The 15796-nt window shown below is 32.1% G+C and overlaps 1 protein-coding gene across 6 annotated transcripts in view; it reads right to left on the minus strand.

Moving 5' to 3' along the window:
• LOC128164949 (receptor-type tyrosine-protein phosphatase epsilon-like) overlaps positions 1 to 15796 on the minus strand; it is a 77608-nt gene that overhangs the window by 31803 nt on the left and 30009 nt on the right. For all 6 annotated transcript variants that reach the window (XM_052829068.1, XM_052829071.1, XM_052829065.1 and 3 more), the window contains one exon: positions 12510 to 12574. In XM_052829068.1, coding sequence (XP_052685028.1) covers positions 12510 to 12574 — 65 coding nt within the window. The remainder of the gene's footprint in view (positions 1 to 12509; positions 12575 to 15796) is intronic.

Raw genomic sequence — 15796 nt, forward strand, 5'->3', positions numbered from 1 at the left:
TGCAGCTAACTGGATTGCATGGAAAAAGTTAATTATACCATGCGCATAGTGAGAAGATCTTAGGGCGGAGAAAGCATTTTATGCCAGTTTCCAAGTAAAGCTAGGTTTAATTTTATTTCTTTTAAGGCTGCAGAGAATCCAAGTTTGTCACCTTTTCAATGATTAGACGTACATTAAAATTCTTGAATTTCAAAATCAATAAATTTGCTTTTTTAGATTCCAAATCCGTCTACAGAGGAAACACAAGAATAAAACAGGTGAGGGTTTTGCACACAAAAAGGATTTTCCTAAAACTCTTTCACTCAGTTCTTCAAACATTGTTGTTTACATAACAGTCCAATACAAAAGTCACATCGAGTGATGCACTATAAACCTTTAAAATTGAATAAAAAATTGATTTTTTCAAATACGCTCTTAGCTAAATAAATCAATATGCAAGGATCAGAGATTACACAAGTTATCAATTTCATATTTTTGACACAGATCTATCAGTCATTAATAATAAGCAGTTTTATAAAAAAAAAAATTCATCATTATAAATGTATATATTTGGTAAATAATGGTATTTTACAATATAGAAGCAATTTTTTTTCAGTGCATTACATGTAACTAAATGTATAAAGCTTTATCTTATAAGTGTGGTTCATAGGTCTTGCACTACATTAATGATTTGCTGGTTTAATTTAATCAGATTGTGTATGAGCATTAAGGCAGTCCTTACTAACAAAAATATACCGTTCGTACATGTATTTCTGTTGGAAATCATAACTCCATACCCAATTAAATATCAGACCATCCCAAAATGAGAAAAAAATGTGTCCGATTCTTTCAAACTTTACACCTGCAACACTAGAATTTGTTTGGCATATAAAAAGTAAAATAATGAGAAATACAAGAATAGACAGACGAGGTTTGCAGCGCAATTCTTGGCTAAATTTACAGACCTAAAAATGGCTCTGTAGGAAAATTATTTTTTTGTGATAGGCAAGGCTGTTATTGTAGGAAATTCAGTGAGGTTGGTGATAAAAGCCATCATTGGTCCATCCTAATGAAATTAGATATTGATCATTGCTGCGAATTCTTGCTTAATAATTTATTTCATTATCAATGCAAAATATATCATTAAATGAATGCACCGAACGATTGTTTTACACACCATCTCATCTGGCAACAAGGGGTCAGGCGAAACATTGCTGTATTCTGCGTTATTGGGGCCAATCTCAACTTTGTGTGGGTTTTTTTCTGTGTTTGTATCATCACTCTACCACCGTTATGATTGCTTCAAATTGTCCACTCAATCACACTCGTCTCTCTGGGAAGGGAATTTTGTCACAGCGATTTTTTTCCTCTCTAATGTCTGTGGCTGATGATACATTATGCACTTAAAATAATAAATAATCCAAATCAATCCTTCCATTTTGTACTTAGAACTGAACAATCATTTACTGATCGAATGTGTTGACACAGAGGTCTGATCTCATTAACCCAAAAAACAGGCCTGGAAGCCTGAATTATTAAGTTGTGTTAGAGTCGTGTATACACACAGAGCACGTGGATGTGTTTAATTTTCAGGCTCATACAAACAGAACTTAATGAAATAATTCTAGATCTATGGAACAGATAAAATAGTATATATGTCAATTTACTGACCAATATTAGCCCTACTGGTCGGCAAAATAGTTGATCTATTTCTAACTCTGCATTTATACCCAAAACAGTCATTATAATGAATGCTAGAGTAAGCCATAATAACCAGAAAGGCCATGAATATATGGTGAACTGGACAACTTATAGTCCAGATCTATAGGCTAATATTATTAATAAATCTTTACTTTGGCTTTAAGGATGGAAGCTGATCACATAGCAGTCAGGCGATGAACTTCCGTATGAAATATCAATCGAAATCATTGGCTTGTCTAATGGACAACATAGAAGTGTAATATGCAGTGTTCCTGATGGATAAAAATAATGGAAACCGTTACTCTTTTGAATCCCTAGTGCAATAAAAGTATGATAAACAAAAAATCTTTTTCCTACATACTGGTAATTGTGTCTTGTGACCTATAATATGTACAGAGTATCTGTTAAGAACTTACACATCCTAACTTACATTGCATTAAGAAATGACATCATACACAAAAATCATGTTGATTTTATAAATTCATTAAATGTTTCAGAGCAAAAAAAATGGGGGGTTTCAGCAGTTTTTTGATTAGGAAACATTGGGCAGATGTCACCTTGCTCAAGTACCATTTTTATCTATAATGTGTATGTATGATCAAAAACAGATGTGAAAATGGTACTTGAGCAGATTTGCACTCTATACTTCTATAGCAAAATATGAAGACATTAAAATGACCATACTCTCATTTGCAAAATTAAAGGAATGTGCCCGATTTGGTGACTGACGTTAGGATGAACAGCTATTGGACAATGATGACAAATATCAAGGTTATTGTGATAGACATTTTACAAAGATATGATTTTGAAATGATACTAATTAAAGTAGATCCAGTGTTCTGTGACGTCACACTTTTTTGTAAAACTTTGAATTCTTTAAAAATTGTGCAAGATAGTTTTATTTATTTTATGTGAATATAATCACATGGATGTAATTAGAATTATTGGTAGGTTAAAGATATTTTCGCACTTAATTTTATACTTAATTTCCAAATTTTTATATATTTTATCTATGCAAAGGGGAAATTACTCTTTTTCTGACTTTTCTCTAAGTTGTATGTCTAAATGCTATAGTTTTTCTTATTCCAACGATTAATTTTAAAATATTTTTGTAATTTTAGTTTTCTGATAAAGTTGACATTAAAATTAAACAAGAAAAACAAATTTCTGCCTACAAGATTTTACTTTTAACAGAAAAAAATACATTTTTCTAATGCCTAAATATGCTTTAGTTTGTGTTTATCTGGCATCTCAAAAAGTGTGATGACATGTATATTTTTTCTAACAATTGATGACATTTAAGTCTATTAAGTCGAAATCAGTTCGATTTTTCAACTTTCCTCAGAGAATTTTACGAGTATGGAGCTACCTTAAAATAAGGAAAAATAGGGGGCATATTTTTTGATGTGGATAAAATTACAATCGTGAAATCTGTTTATGGACAACATAGCTAACCTGAGGACACATATCATTAACAAGCTTAAAGAGGATATGGGACACCTTCATCTTGTGATGAACTGCCTTTCAAAACAAAAAAAATTAATCACATCTTTATATCATTTTTCACCTCAACACTTAATTATTGTTGTCTGACATCATAGTACATTCAGTTAGCTTTACATAAGATCAGTAAGTCAATAGTTAGTAATTGGCTTGGGCTTCACAATTTTTACTTTTGAAATGAAATTTTAATGTGCATTTTGCTATCAAACATTTTATAACTTGAAAAAAAAAAAACATAAAAGAAATAAAATGAATAATATTTAATCATTTTTTTTTCATTTCTTCACTGGTATATTCTCACAAATTGCATCCATTACTGAGGTGTCAATACAAAAAATTGTTCTTGTAATTTCTATGTAAAACTTTAGACCTGATCCTTTCATAGTTTGAATTCTGTAGATTCTTCATACAAGTTTTTAATTTCTAGTTTAGTTAGTTACTCAAAATTTAAATGGTCAGGACAGGTGTTATAATGTAGAATCAAAGAACTGAAATGAACAAAAGCAGGCACAGAAACACAGGTCACTGAAACAAATTACTGGATTTGAAAAGTGCAGCTGAAATTTGAAATAAAGTAATAAAACCCCAGCCGTTAGACCTTGTTGGAACTCTTCACCTCTCACATATCAATAGTGGAGAGCCTTGCACATTTACATGCACCAATCTCATTTAAAGTGAAATCAATATCAAGTAATACTGTGAGCGACTGATTAAAATTTTATTTACTTAGTCACCGATTCCAATACAAATAACGCAAACGTGTTCACTTAGTTAGCGTATGTGAACAGCCATTAAACTAAATGATGATCGAACGTGCGGTGATCTGTACACACTGTAGTGATCAATTCATCCTGCAGAGAGCAACTTAAGTGTCCTCAAATGATGCTCAATTTTTCCATCATTCCGAACAGCTAAATGAACTACTTGAGAAAGGTCAACGAAACAATCTCTTCTACATCAATGCACCATACATTTTTAACAGTTGATATATCACAGTAGATGAAACTAGGGACTTTCAATTTTTTAGATTAATTTATAAAAGCAAGAATTTTGAAAAAAATAAAATGAAAATCTATCATTTTCTCCACATTTATCTTATATCAGAGAAATATATATATGTCTGTGTTCAATAAATGCTGAATTCAATTCTTTTACTTCAGAATAAAAAATCAAAAATATTTCAAACTTATTTGAATAATAGTTACTGTGGAATCATTTAATTCCATGGGGGCCAATTTTGGGAGGGGGGGTTGTGCATTTTTTGCTTATTTCACGGATGCACCAATTTTCAGTTTCAGTAGGAAAACTGAATCTATTATAATAATTTAAGTTTTTGAATAGGATGTAAATTTATGGGTGAGGGCTACCCATAAATACCAAAAAAAATTGAGCCACCATGAATTCTAATTATTTCACAGTATAATTTTTACTTCCTTTTAAGACCATGTTTAAATTTTCTCAACTTAAAACATACATTCCTTTTTAAAAACATGTAATGGCAATTGCTTAACACTTAATAATACTTCTTTCAAAAAGACAAAGGTAAATATTGCTTACAAAAACCAAAAATGTAATTCCAAAAGACTGTTAAGGCCCAATTGGATTGATCAAGAAATCAACTGTGAAATGTAAAAAAATAATTTAGTTTGATAGATGAAAGAATACAGCTTAATGGGTTTAGAAATTATATTACAATTAAGGACACACAAACTATAAGTTTTTATTCCTGAAGGGATAGAGTAAAGGTGACCAAAGGCAAGACTCCATCAAACACAAAGTCAGTCCTCCTTAACAAACAATTACAGTCAACGAGAAGAAAATGGCTGCCAGCGGCACGGAGCCCGAAACAGGTCTAATGACTTAGATCAATACCAAATTGCACTATTATCACAAAACTGGTGTATTTAACAGGTTGAAGATGATGGCTTGAAATAGAGACAAGCTAGACCAACAGGTGAACCCAAGAGTTCAGTCTCCCAAGAATCTACAGCGCCTTGAAAGTATTAGAGCGACACTCAAAAGGCATGTTTTTCCCTCCCTAAAAGTAATGCCCTATGAGATATGTCTCTGATAATATTTCAACTTTTTAAAGGTTTTTTATTGACCAATTTTTGATGACACAGTAAACAAAAAAGTAAATCTGAAAGAAATTCTAATTCTGGTACTGGCTGATTTCAACTGAGGCGAATTATATGGGGACCGCACTTTTGAAAAAATTGTTAAATGAATAGATTTAATTTGATAATTGGAAAATTCATTACTTACATATAAGGTTGTATGGGACACATTTATGTTGTATCGTATTATTTATTGAAATAAACAATAATATCAAGTATAATTTTATGAATAGTTTCTTTCCCATCATTGTTTCATGATCATATTTCTTACTGATGCTTTTTTTTTTTCATGACATTCACTGAAAAGAAAAACACTCTTTGCCCATCCTTTTTATTTGTCTTAAGACCTTTACCTATATGAACTTTGACACATGCTCGCTCATTTAAGGTGGCTCTGTACACCCACAGTTTATTCCAATTTTCAATGGAAGACCACAAAACATATACTTATCAAATATGAAAACGACGATAATGATGATAATGATACTAATGTTATCATGATCATGAAACATTTGATATCAAATTCACCTTTTCAAAAACAAAAAAATCAATGCATTTACAAATGCTTATTTTCAGTTATATTCTGAACTCTGACCTTGAACTTTTCAGGGCATGGTCCAGTTATTGACTGTGATGACATTTTATACTGAACTCTGCCTTTTACACATTATTAACATCTTGCTGATGATGTACTAGATTCTGTGTTACGATTGAATTGTCTCTCTTTGAGCGTAGTAGAATAATGCAGTTTAAAGGGGAATGGTCATGATATTGGTCAAAAATTATCCTTACATTTCTAATGTTTACAATTCTTTGAGGCATATTATGGTCATGTAACCAAAATTTAATGGAGTGTCAGTTGTCGTGTTGTAAGAGAGAGATTCTTTGTCATGTAAACAAAGCTTTGTTAACTTTTTGAATATAGAAGTAAGAATTCCAGCTTTAGACCCGAAATGAATTTGATAAACACTAGGAACTATGATTTATGCTGAAAACAAATTAGAACAGAGAGAAATCAGCTTGAAAAAGAACTAATACAGGTTAACTGAACCACAGGACACGGGCCTTGGGGCCTTGTTTACAAGACAGAGAATTGTGAGCTCTGTACCGTGCTTATATCTTTATGACTCACTCTCAAATTTTGGTTGATCATTAGAAATGCATTTCATAAGCATTATTTATATATATATATAAACACTAAAACAGAAAAATGAAATGTGACCAAAATCATGACCATGCCCCTTTAATCACTTCAGTACTTAAGGTCAGACGACACGTTCCTCAATTTTATATACAGGTAACTCTCGATAGCTCGAAGTCGACAGGAATGAGGAAAAACTTCGAGGTTTCAAGAGTTCAAGTTTTCAAGAGTTCAGAATTTTCCGGGTTGACTGACGTGTTTAAAAATAGTCTTACCAGATGTTATGATTAATCCATATATTTAGCATGTTTAGTGCTAACCTTATGCACGTGCTTAAACAGTTATACAGAACTGGGTGTTTTTAAAACTAAATACGAACAACTATTGAATAAATTCATAATTCCATTCATTTAATTCATAATTGATTTTATGCATCATATTAAGACCAGATTGCTCAGTACTACTGGACTTCGAGAGGATCGACATGTCGTGATAACTGGGTATCACCCATTGTTCCCACTGTAAGGGTCCTTCACCAGCTGTAAAAACTTGTTCTGCAATAATCTTTACAATGACAATGATGCTGATAAGCATAATTTTTACAGTTTTATAATTATAAAATTTGACCATTGCTCAATATAATTGTTTCGTCTCAATTAATTTCTAATTTCATTGCGTCTCCAGATTATCATTAAACGATTGGTATTAATTATAGATTGGGTATCGATAGGTCGATCATCAAACAATTATCACCTTGCAGGACAAGTGTCACCTGAATAAACAACCCATGACACGGGTCCCGCGTCAAACGCCTGGAGCCATTTAAATGACCAAGTAGGTGTTAACTAGGTATAGCGCTTGGATATATACACGGTGACTTCAAGGTATCTAGAGTAAGAAACAATAGTTTATGAACAACGGGACTGAAGTTTGACTTCGGGGGATCAAGGGTTTCGAGAGATCAAGAGTTCGAGAAATCAAGTTAGAGTAAATTTGCTATAGCTATATAGGGAAAAAAATCGGGACCCTAGACTCACTTCGAGCGATCAAGAACTTCGAGCGATCGAAGTTCGAGCCATCGAGAGTTGCTTGTAACTTTTTCCAGGAATTTGTTATTGATTTACAACTACTTTGACAAGCTTTCTTGCAAAAAAGTAGGATACCTTACCAGGCATTTCTGCAAGATACACAGCAGGAGTATTCAATTTCCATTATGATTAATCTTCTTGAAAATACACTAGAATTGCTGATATAAAAATATTTGCATATATGTATATATACATGTATATATCACAGGGAAATTCACAATGTTGGAGCTCCACCTCGGCCTGGGCTGAGGCTTGAACTCATGACATAGGGAACCCACTCTCCTAGCAGTGAGTGGCCACCGCTCTAACCACTCGGCCATCTAGGCACATCCATATACTCAAAAATACTTTTTATCATTATAAAAATGATTATGAATGATAATAATTTTATTGGAAATTTTTTTTACAAGGAGATACAAAAAAAAATGCTCGCGGAACATGTCATCTGACGTTAATTTGCCTTCCATAGAAAATACAATTCATTTTTTCAGGGTTCAATATAAATGTTAGAGTATCAATTTAAATTCTTTTAAATTCTTCTTTTTTCTAAGAAACATCTTTTACTTCAATTATTAAAGACATAATACATCCATATACTAACATAATGAAATATCTACCAGTCTATTTTTTAAGAATAGTGTGAATGAAATTTCTGTGAAAAAGACTGAGTTTAAAATGATCCAACTCAATGCATTTACATATATTTTCATTAAGTCCAGTGATCCTACAGCTGACAAGATCTTTTTTTCAAAGATGATCAAATTCCTAATACCAATGCCTGACTCAAACCGAAACAAAAGACATCTGGATGGAATCCTGAGGAAATCTCATTAATTTTATTAACGTATTCTTTAAAAAATTAATCTTCCTTAGAGTTATCAGTTGATCTGACATGCGAGGGAATTTATCAACAGCCAGGACGGAGCTGCAACGGCAGAGTTGGACTATTGGTAATGAATAGCTACGTACAGCATGGATTCACGGCACCCACTAGTGAAACTAGAAAGAACATAGAACAAGGAATGTACATGTAGAACGCAGTAACTATAACCATGGATAGGAGGAGATCTTCACAATATGACAAGGAAATTATGGGTCCTGTCTTTCACTGGTAAATACAATACTCCAGACAGAGAGATTAGAGGAAATCACCCCCTCTCAATATGTTATTACAAATCATCATTTGTTGTATTGTGCTAAGGGAAATAAATCTTAATAATCTATGGTCAATAATGTTTTAAAAAGACTATTAAAATCCACTGTCTTCACAAGCTTTATTATGATTGTACTAGTACACTAATTCATTTCTCCCTCATTTTGCTCCTCCAAAAATAAACCTTTTCTTCTATTTTTTGTACACAACAAACTATAGTAGGTTTGGTACAAAAAGTGTTTTGTTTGTTCAAGCATATCATGAAAGAAAAACACTAGTGCTTGAAAACAAGCCATTTCATGCTTAAAATGTGAAAATGGCAAGAAAAGGTTAACTTTATGATGTCATATATCTACATGTAAATTGATGTCACTGGAATCAAAATGATAAATGTGACAAAACTTAAATTCACATGGATATTGGATATCTGTACATTGAAAACAAAGAATTACAGTATAATGATAATTTCATTTTAGGGGCCATAATTAGCTCAAATCATATACTGTGGTTTCATCAATATTCGTTGAATACCAATTTTCGTGGATTTCATTGTTAAGTTGATCCACGAAATTAAATGTTCATTGAAGTGCAATTTCTATTAAGATTTTGTATTGATATGGTCATTGGCCTTGAATTTACGTATCCTTGAAACTGTGATTTTCACTTTATCCACGAAAATTGATACCCTTGAATATTAATGAAACCACAGTATAGCCCCTTACAAATTTCTGTATCCAAAGATATTTTTTTCATTTGTTTTAGAGAAATAAAAACACAAAGTGACAATAACCTCTACCTTGCAGTAAATGATAATAGCCATGCAAAGATCTTTTGTGGATAAAACCTTGCATTAATGTTTCTTATCTGAATCTTAAAAGCTAGATGCAATTATTCATTTCAAAATTTTCCTCACTTTATCAATAATGCAACTCCAGAAATCTCAGAAAACTGATCCCATATAGAACTATGATTTTCTTTGTTGAGCTTGCTGACTTGGAGATGCAAAACATTATCATAATTACCGGTATCATATTTCCATTATTTAAATGTAAAAAGGATAATTTGTCATTACAAACAATTTTAAAATTGCCAAAACACTATAATCATATCAATGATTTTGAATTTCATTGACATTAATGCCTTATATGGCCACTTCATCAATTTATTTGATTGCTAAGTTTTTTGTACAGCTTGTAAGTACATGCATCATTTTGTAAACTAGTTCTTAATGATATAATTCATATCTTTGTAATGATAAAAACTTTCAGTTTATTTGAAATGATATATTTACCTGTAACTTAAAAACCACTTCCCATTTTACAGATATCAATTTTCCCTAAACATATATACATGATCCATCTAAACCCTGGCTCAGATAATCGCCCCATTGGGAGAAATGAATTCACCCATACTTGTCTTTGCATGATGTTATTATTAGCTCTTAAGAATTTAATATCATTAACAAACAAATTTTGCACTGTGTTACACTTATAAAACATATGCTTGGTTAACAAATATGGACAAAAAACGTCCCATCTCAATGTATCTATACTGGTACTGTACCAGTTATTGGCTTAACCAGCTATCGGCTAAACTGAGAGTTCAGGTTTATAGCACATGACAATCCAAGATTTTTTAATTCAGTCGTCTTTTTCGAATAATGAAAAGTAAGTTTTCTTAAAAACTTTCTTGAATATGTTTTATACTTGAGCTTAAACGATCATTATCTACCGCTGATTTTACATCTTTGCACTGTCAGCAATGAGGGAAGTGGTGTAATAAGTTTAAAATAACATACATGTATTACATCTTTGTGATACGTTATTATATCCCTTCTTTGATTTGACATATAATATCAATACATATAACATGTATAAACAAAGGGAATTCACTAATTTCCGAGAGATTCATAGCGCAGTTGAAGGCCTGATTGCACAATTATGTATTGAATAGTCTACGATTTGGTGTATTACCGTATGATAATAAACAAATAATTTTATGAGTTTTGTTTATAATGTATCATAACCCCGTCTACTTTAGTCTGGCCCCACAAGGGGCATAATTTAAATTACATTTAGCAGAGTATAAAATCAACATGTACAGGGATTTGACTATGTTATTATCACGAAGCCAATAACTGGTACAGTAAATAAAAAAAACTCAGCAAATTTGGGGCGTGCTAAAAAGCACAAAACAAGATGTTTTGGGTTCTAAATAATGAAATAAACTAACAGATTGATAAATAAGGAGTTCACTATTTAAAGTATGTCAAGTTTTACGTTAAATTTTAGCCGATAAATGCATGGTACAGTGCCAATATAAATATATTTTATGGCATTTGCTATTAATTAGTTTAAAAAATTTGTAAGGATATACCCTCCCTTACTTTTCAACATCAGTGTACAAAATATAGGATAAGGAAAATGAAAACTGTCATAAAATCATTTAATCTTGTACATATGTACAAATTTTCAGACTATTCCATGCAGTATAGACAAACGGCAGGATGATTCCAATTGCAGAAAAATTCAAAACCCTCATTGGTGGGTTACGTAAAAGTTTCCTTCAATGCTCCCTACCTTCATAATAAAAAGCATTTTATTGTTTAAATTAAAAGAAGACAGATATCAGATCTAAGTAAAAATAACCCAGCTAGCAGACCTCTTTGACAGCACAAAATCTTTGTAGACCCAAGACCTGGTCTTGTTTCAAAACAACTTCAAGAAAATTGATCTTGGGTTCCTATTTATGCTGGATGAGCTATTATTTTACTTGTACCAGGTATTTATGCTGGATAAGCTATTGTTTCCTCACTGACAGACTTATACGTAGCTGACTTAGCATGGAGTTAACAGGGATCAGATCAAATGTCTGCAATGATGTCATAGCTCCTCATCTTATAATGTTCACTCTTACGCAATTTTTCTAAACTATACACTTACAAAAAACAAAAAACAAATAAGTGGGGTAACCATAAGATATTAAATTTGTCGATCCTTTTCTTGAAACAGGTAAACTAATGCTTACAAAAAATATCCGTGAGTTTCAGGCCAATAAAACTTTGTAATTTTAGTACAGATAATACTTCTACGCTTTAGCTGCTATCGATCAAATGCATTAATAAGTTACTGCAATATCATCACTGAAACCATAAACCATGACTTAGAACTCAAAGCTTACTAAGCAAATTGAATAGTACATCACTGCCCCTTCACACATTCACCCGATGAGCCGTCTTGTTTTGGCATGAAAACAATTCACAAACAACTAAGACCTTGACTTTCAAAATAGAAATATCATATCCCATTATTCTATTTTCCAAAACAACTCTTTAATATTGCAATAATCTATATTTTTTATTTTGCTGTTCTTGATATTACAAATAAATGACAAACATAAATAAAAGTTTACAGATTTTCCTCATTTTCATAAAATCTGCAACAAACAAAAAACAAACCCACCTAAATAACATAGATATGGCAGCTTCTCCAATGATTTAACTATTGCAAACCTATTGCATGTTCTCTTATATCTGCAGGAACTCATTTCTCAACATACTATTGGTCTGCTATTTACAAACAGCTTAGAAATAGCATTAAATTCTAATTCAAAACTTTATTACATGATACCCAATTGACATTAATTAGGCAAAGATATGATTAAAATACAGGTGTCATGTAATATTTTGAACTCTGCGATATATTGAACCCGTGGCCATAATATATTGAACCCAGGGTTAAACATTTTATTTCAATATTTCGCAGTATCAAAATATTATATGACACCGGTATAAGTAATACTAAGTAAGTACAGCATCCGCCCCTTACCTCTCCTCTCCAACTCTGACTTGTCCTTCCTCTTCTTCTTATTGTCAGGTGTGTCATACTGATCTCTGCAATCAACAGCAAATCATTATCATTCAGTACTTCAAAATCCAAATATTTTTACATGTAAAAACAGCAACACAAAACAAGACTGACATAGCTAAAGAAAGATAGGTCATCATGTCAATTATACTGTATATACCATATACAATGTACCAGATATACATGTACTGTATTTAGACTTGTCATATGACCTTGAACCTTTTAAAGGTCAAATAGATGTCCAAGAGGCCAATGTACTATGCAATGCTCACCTGAATAACAATGCTCAACTCTTAAGTAGCTAACTTGCTTAACTATATCAATTACAAATACATTTACAAAATTGACCCCATCCCTCTCTTTGACCAAATGAGGTACACTTATAAAACTTGAAAATTCTTCAAACATCACTTTCACAAATCATGCATATAATAGGAATTTTATATAGATTCCAATATAATATTAAATCCTACGTACTTCTGGTCTCTCTTTGACACCTAGGGATTATGATACAAGTAGAGATAATTTAGAAATCCCTCAAACTAGCTTACTTCCATAATAATTTTACAATTTTACAACTCCATTATCTTCAGGAAATTGAAATTAACCTCTCTGACAAAATTTGTCCGAAACAGATCATGATATGACTAAACTGGAATTAAAAAAATCCCAGTTCATTTTAGATTGCTCTTAATAAACATTTATTGCACCTATCATCTTTTGATATATTTTGTTGGTGTTAATGGAACCCTTTCTTGATAGAAACAACATTTTTTACCCTTTGGGTCATGACTTAAGTTTTACACAGATATTTGAAATTTCCATTTTTAATAGCTTGCTAAAAAACTACAAGATGGAGTTTCTATGTTCCTAAAGGAAAATTTTAAAGGTTTTATTCTATCAATGCCTCTCCTCACCACCACCCATGAACTGGAGCCCCTTCCTGAACTAAAGGGATCATGGTTAGAATAGAAATAATCCTAGCCCTTTTAAAAATCTTCCTAATTATATTCCCTTAAGAGGTAGTTTGCATAAACCCTCATTTGAGTAAACTTGAGATCCCATTACCTATCAATGTTGGCTGAAATTAGCTCAGTATATATCCTGAAGAAGTAATAGTAGACACATATATATGTGAAAAGTTAACCACAGCACTGACAAAAAGTGATATTGAAAGACCAGAAACTCAAATAAATTTGATCAGAAAACCCAACAAAGGACATTTGGTTCAGGTGAGCTATAAACCTATAAACTCTGATATGATTCTATGAATGTGCAATTTCATAGGTAAACAGTTCCTGAAATACATCTATATTTCTGAAACAGAATTTGCTTTATTGTACATTGTAGTATGTTTCAATTAATTATCTTAAAAAGGTACTTCTAATTAATGTTTAATGATTGTATTTTGCTATCAATGCAACAAAAAAGCTTTTCATCTTAGTATAATCTATATTTCGTATTCATGGCAAATTATTTTAATGAAATCATCCTTGTATTTTAAACAATCATATAAAAATATCCTTCATAAATTGAACAACATATGAAGATAAGATAATCAAACTGATTGTAGCTGGAAATTTTGCTTTCATGCGTGCATGATTTGAATTCATAATATTATACAGCAGTAAATTCAAATAAAACATTTGAAATTTGGAAATTATACAAAAAGGTATATGCACCATCATATTAATCCATGTTCCTTAAATAACTGTTTTTTACTGTAGAGATCTCATTCGCTCATTTGGTGGTCATTCCTTGGGGAATTCTGCCCCCAAGGTCAATTCTAGTGACATTTGAAATAGTTATTATAATCTTATATAACATATAGGTAATTTGGTTGGTTAACTAGACTAGGCTGGTGTAGCATGTAGATAATTGTTTTGAACAATCAATAGTTTGGTATTTAGTTTAGATTGTAGTTGATATGGGTTGTCTTGCTCCTCTCAGTTTGGGCAATGCGTCAAATCTACGGTATAAACCCAGAGTTTTATGCTGCCTGCTGGGATCAGCCCCAGGCATTTGTCCTACTCCTGGGATCAGCCCGGAGTTAAATTGCCTGCAGGGATCAGCCCTGGGCACCATCGTTATGCTGCTACTCCTGGGATCAGCCCGGAGTTAAATTGCCTACAGGGATCAGCCCTGGGCACCATCGTTACTCTCCTGGGATCAGCCCAGAGTTTTATTAGGCCTGCAGGGATCAGCCCAGGCCACTTTGTAGTACTTCTCTGGGATCAGCCCGGAATTTATTTAGCCTGTGGGATCAGCCCCGGGCACTTTGTAGTACTTCCGAGATCAGCTTGGAATTGATTATTTTATGTACACAGTAATAGTGGTAGCTAGTTTTTAGATGTTAGAGGTAGTTATTTTGATGGTTGAAATGAGTAGCCCCCAAGACGCCAAAGATATGTTTATTGTTTATGATGCAGGTATATTTTACCATGTATGTACAAGTTGATGCAATGTATGTAATGGAGTGTTTATGGTATATAAAAGTGGAACCTTATCTTAATCTTTATCTTTGTTACTTGTAAGTGTATAAATAACTGTTTTTTACTGTAGAGATCTCATCATCTCAAAGTATCAATCAATGAGCTTGAGTATCGCCAGCTACCTAACGATACAATACGTATCATGATATATTAATGCAATAAATCATGTATCTGATATAGATGTCAACTATAAATAAACTGGTATCTATGTTGCCTACCTTTTTAAGAAACAGTATTGCATGAAGAAAATATGTCCACTATTTACATAATCAATCAACAAAATGTAGAGATTAATAAAATTCAATTAATTAGAATGAAATGAACAAATTATTTCTAGTAACTTTAATTGAAATATTTTTTAATGTCTTCATGTTATGTATACTATATAACTATACTAGAAAGTCAATGAAAATTAACTCAAACAGTGTATCACCATACACATTGACGATACGATGCGCATATCGTGGGCCCTTACGATCAATACGATCGATATATCGCCGTATCGTTACACCTCTATCAATCAAACATCTTGATTACTGCAAATGATGATAATGAATATTTGATGAGAGTGAACACTTTGTATTCCTAATGACAAACCTTTTTTTTTCATCCAGATATATAATATATAGGAATTGTTTGGAGAAAAACCCAATGGAGACAATGAAATCAGGCCAAAGAATGACTTTGAATCCAACATCTGACAAACGTAAACCTGATTTGTTTCTTGCATTGTGACATGAATCCATGAAATCAAAG

Source organism: Crassostrea angulata, chromosome 10 (assembly GCF_025612915.1).
Source record: "Crassostrea angulata isolate pt1a10 chromosome 10, ASM2561291v2, whole genome shotgun sequence".
Taxonomy (NCBI): domain Eukaryota; kingdom Metazoa; phylum Mollusca; class Bivalvia; order Ostreida; family Ostreidae; genus Magallana; species Magallana angulata.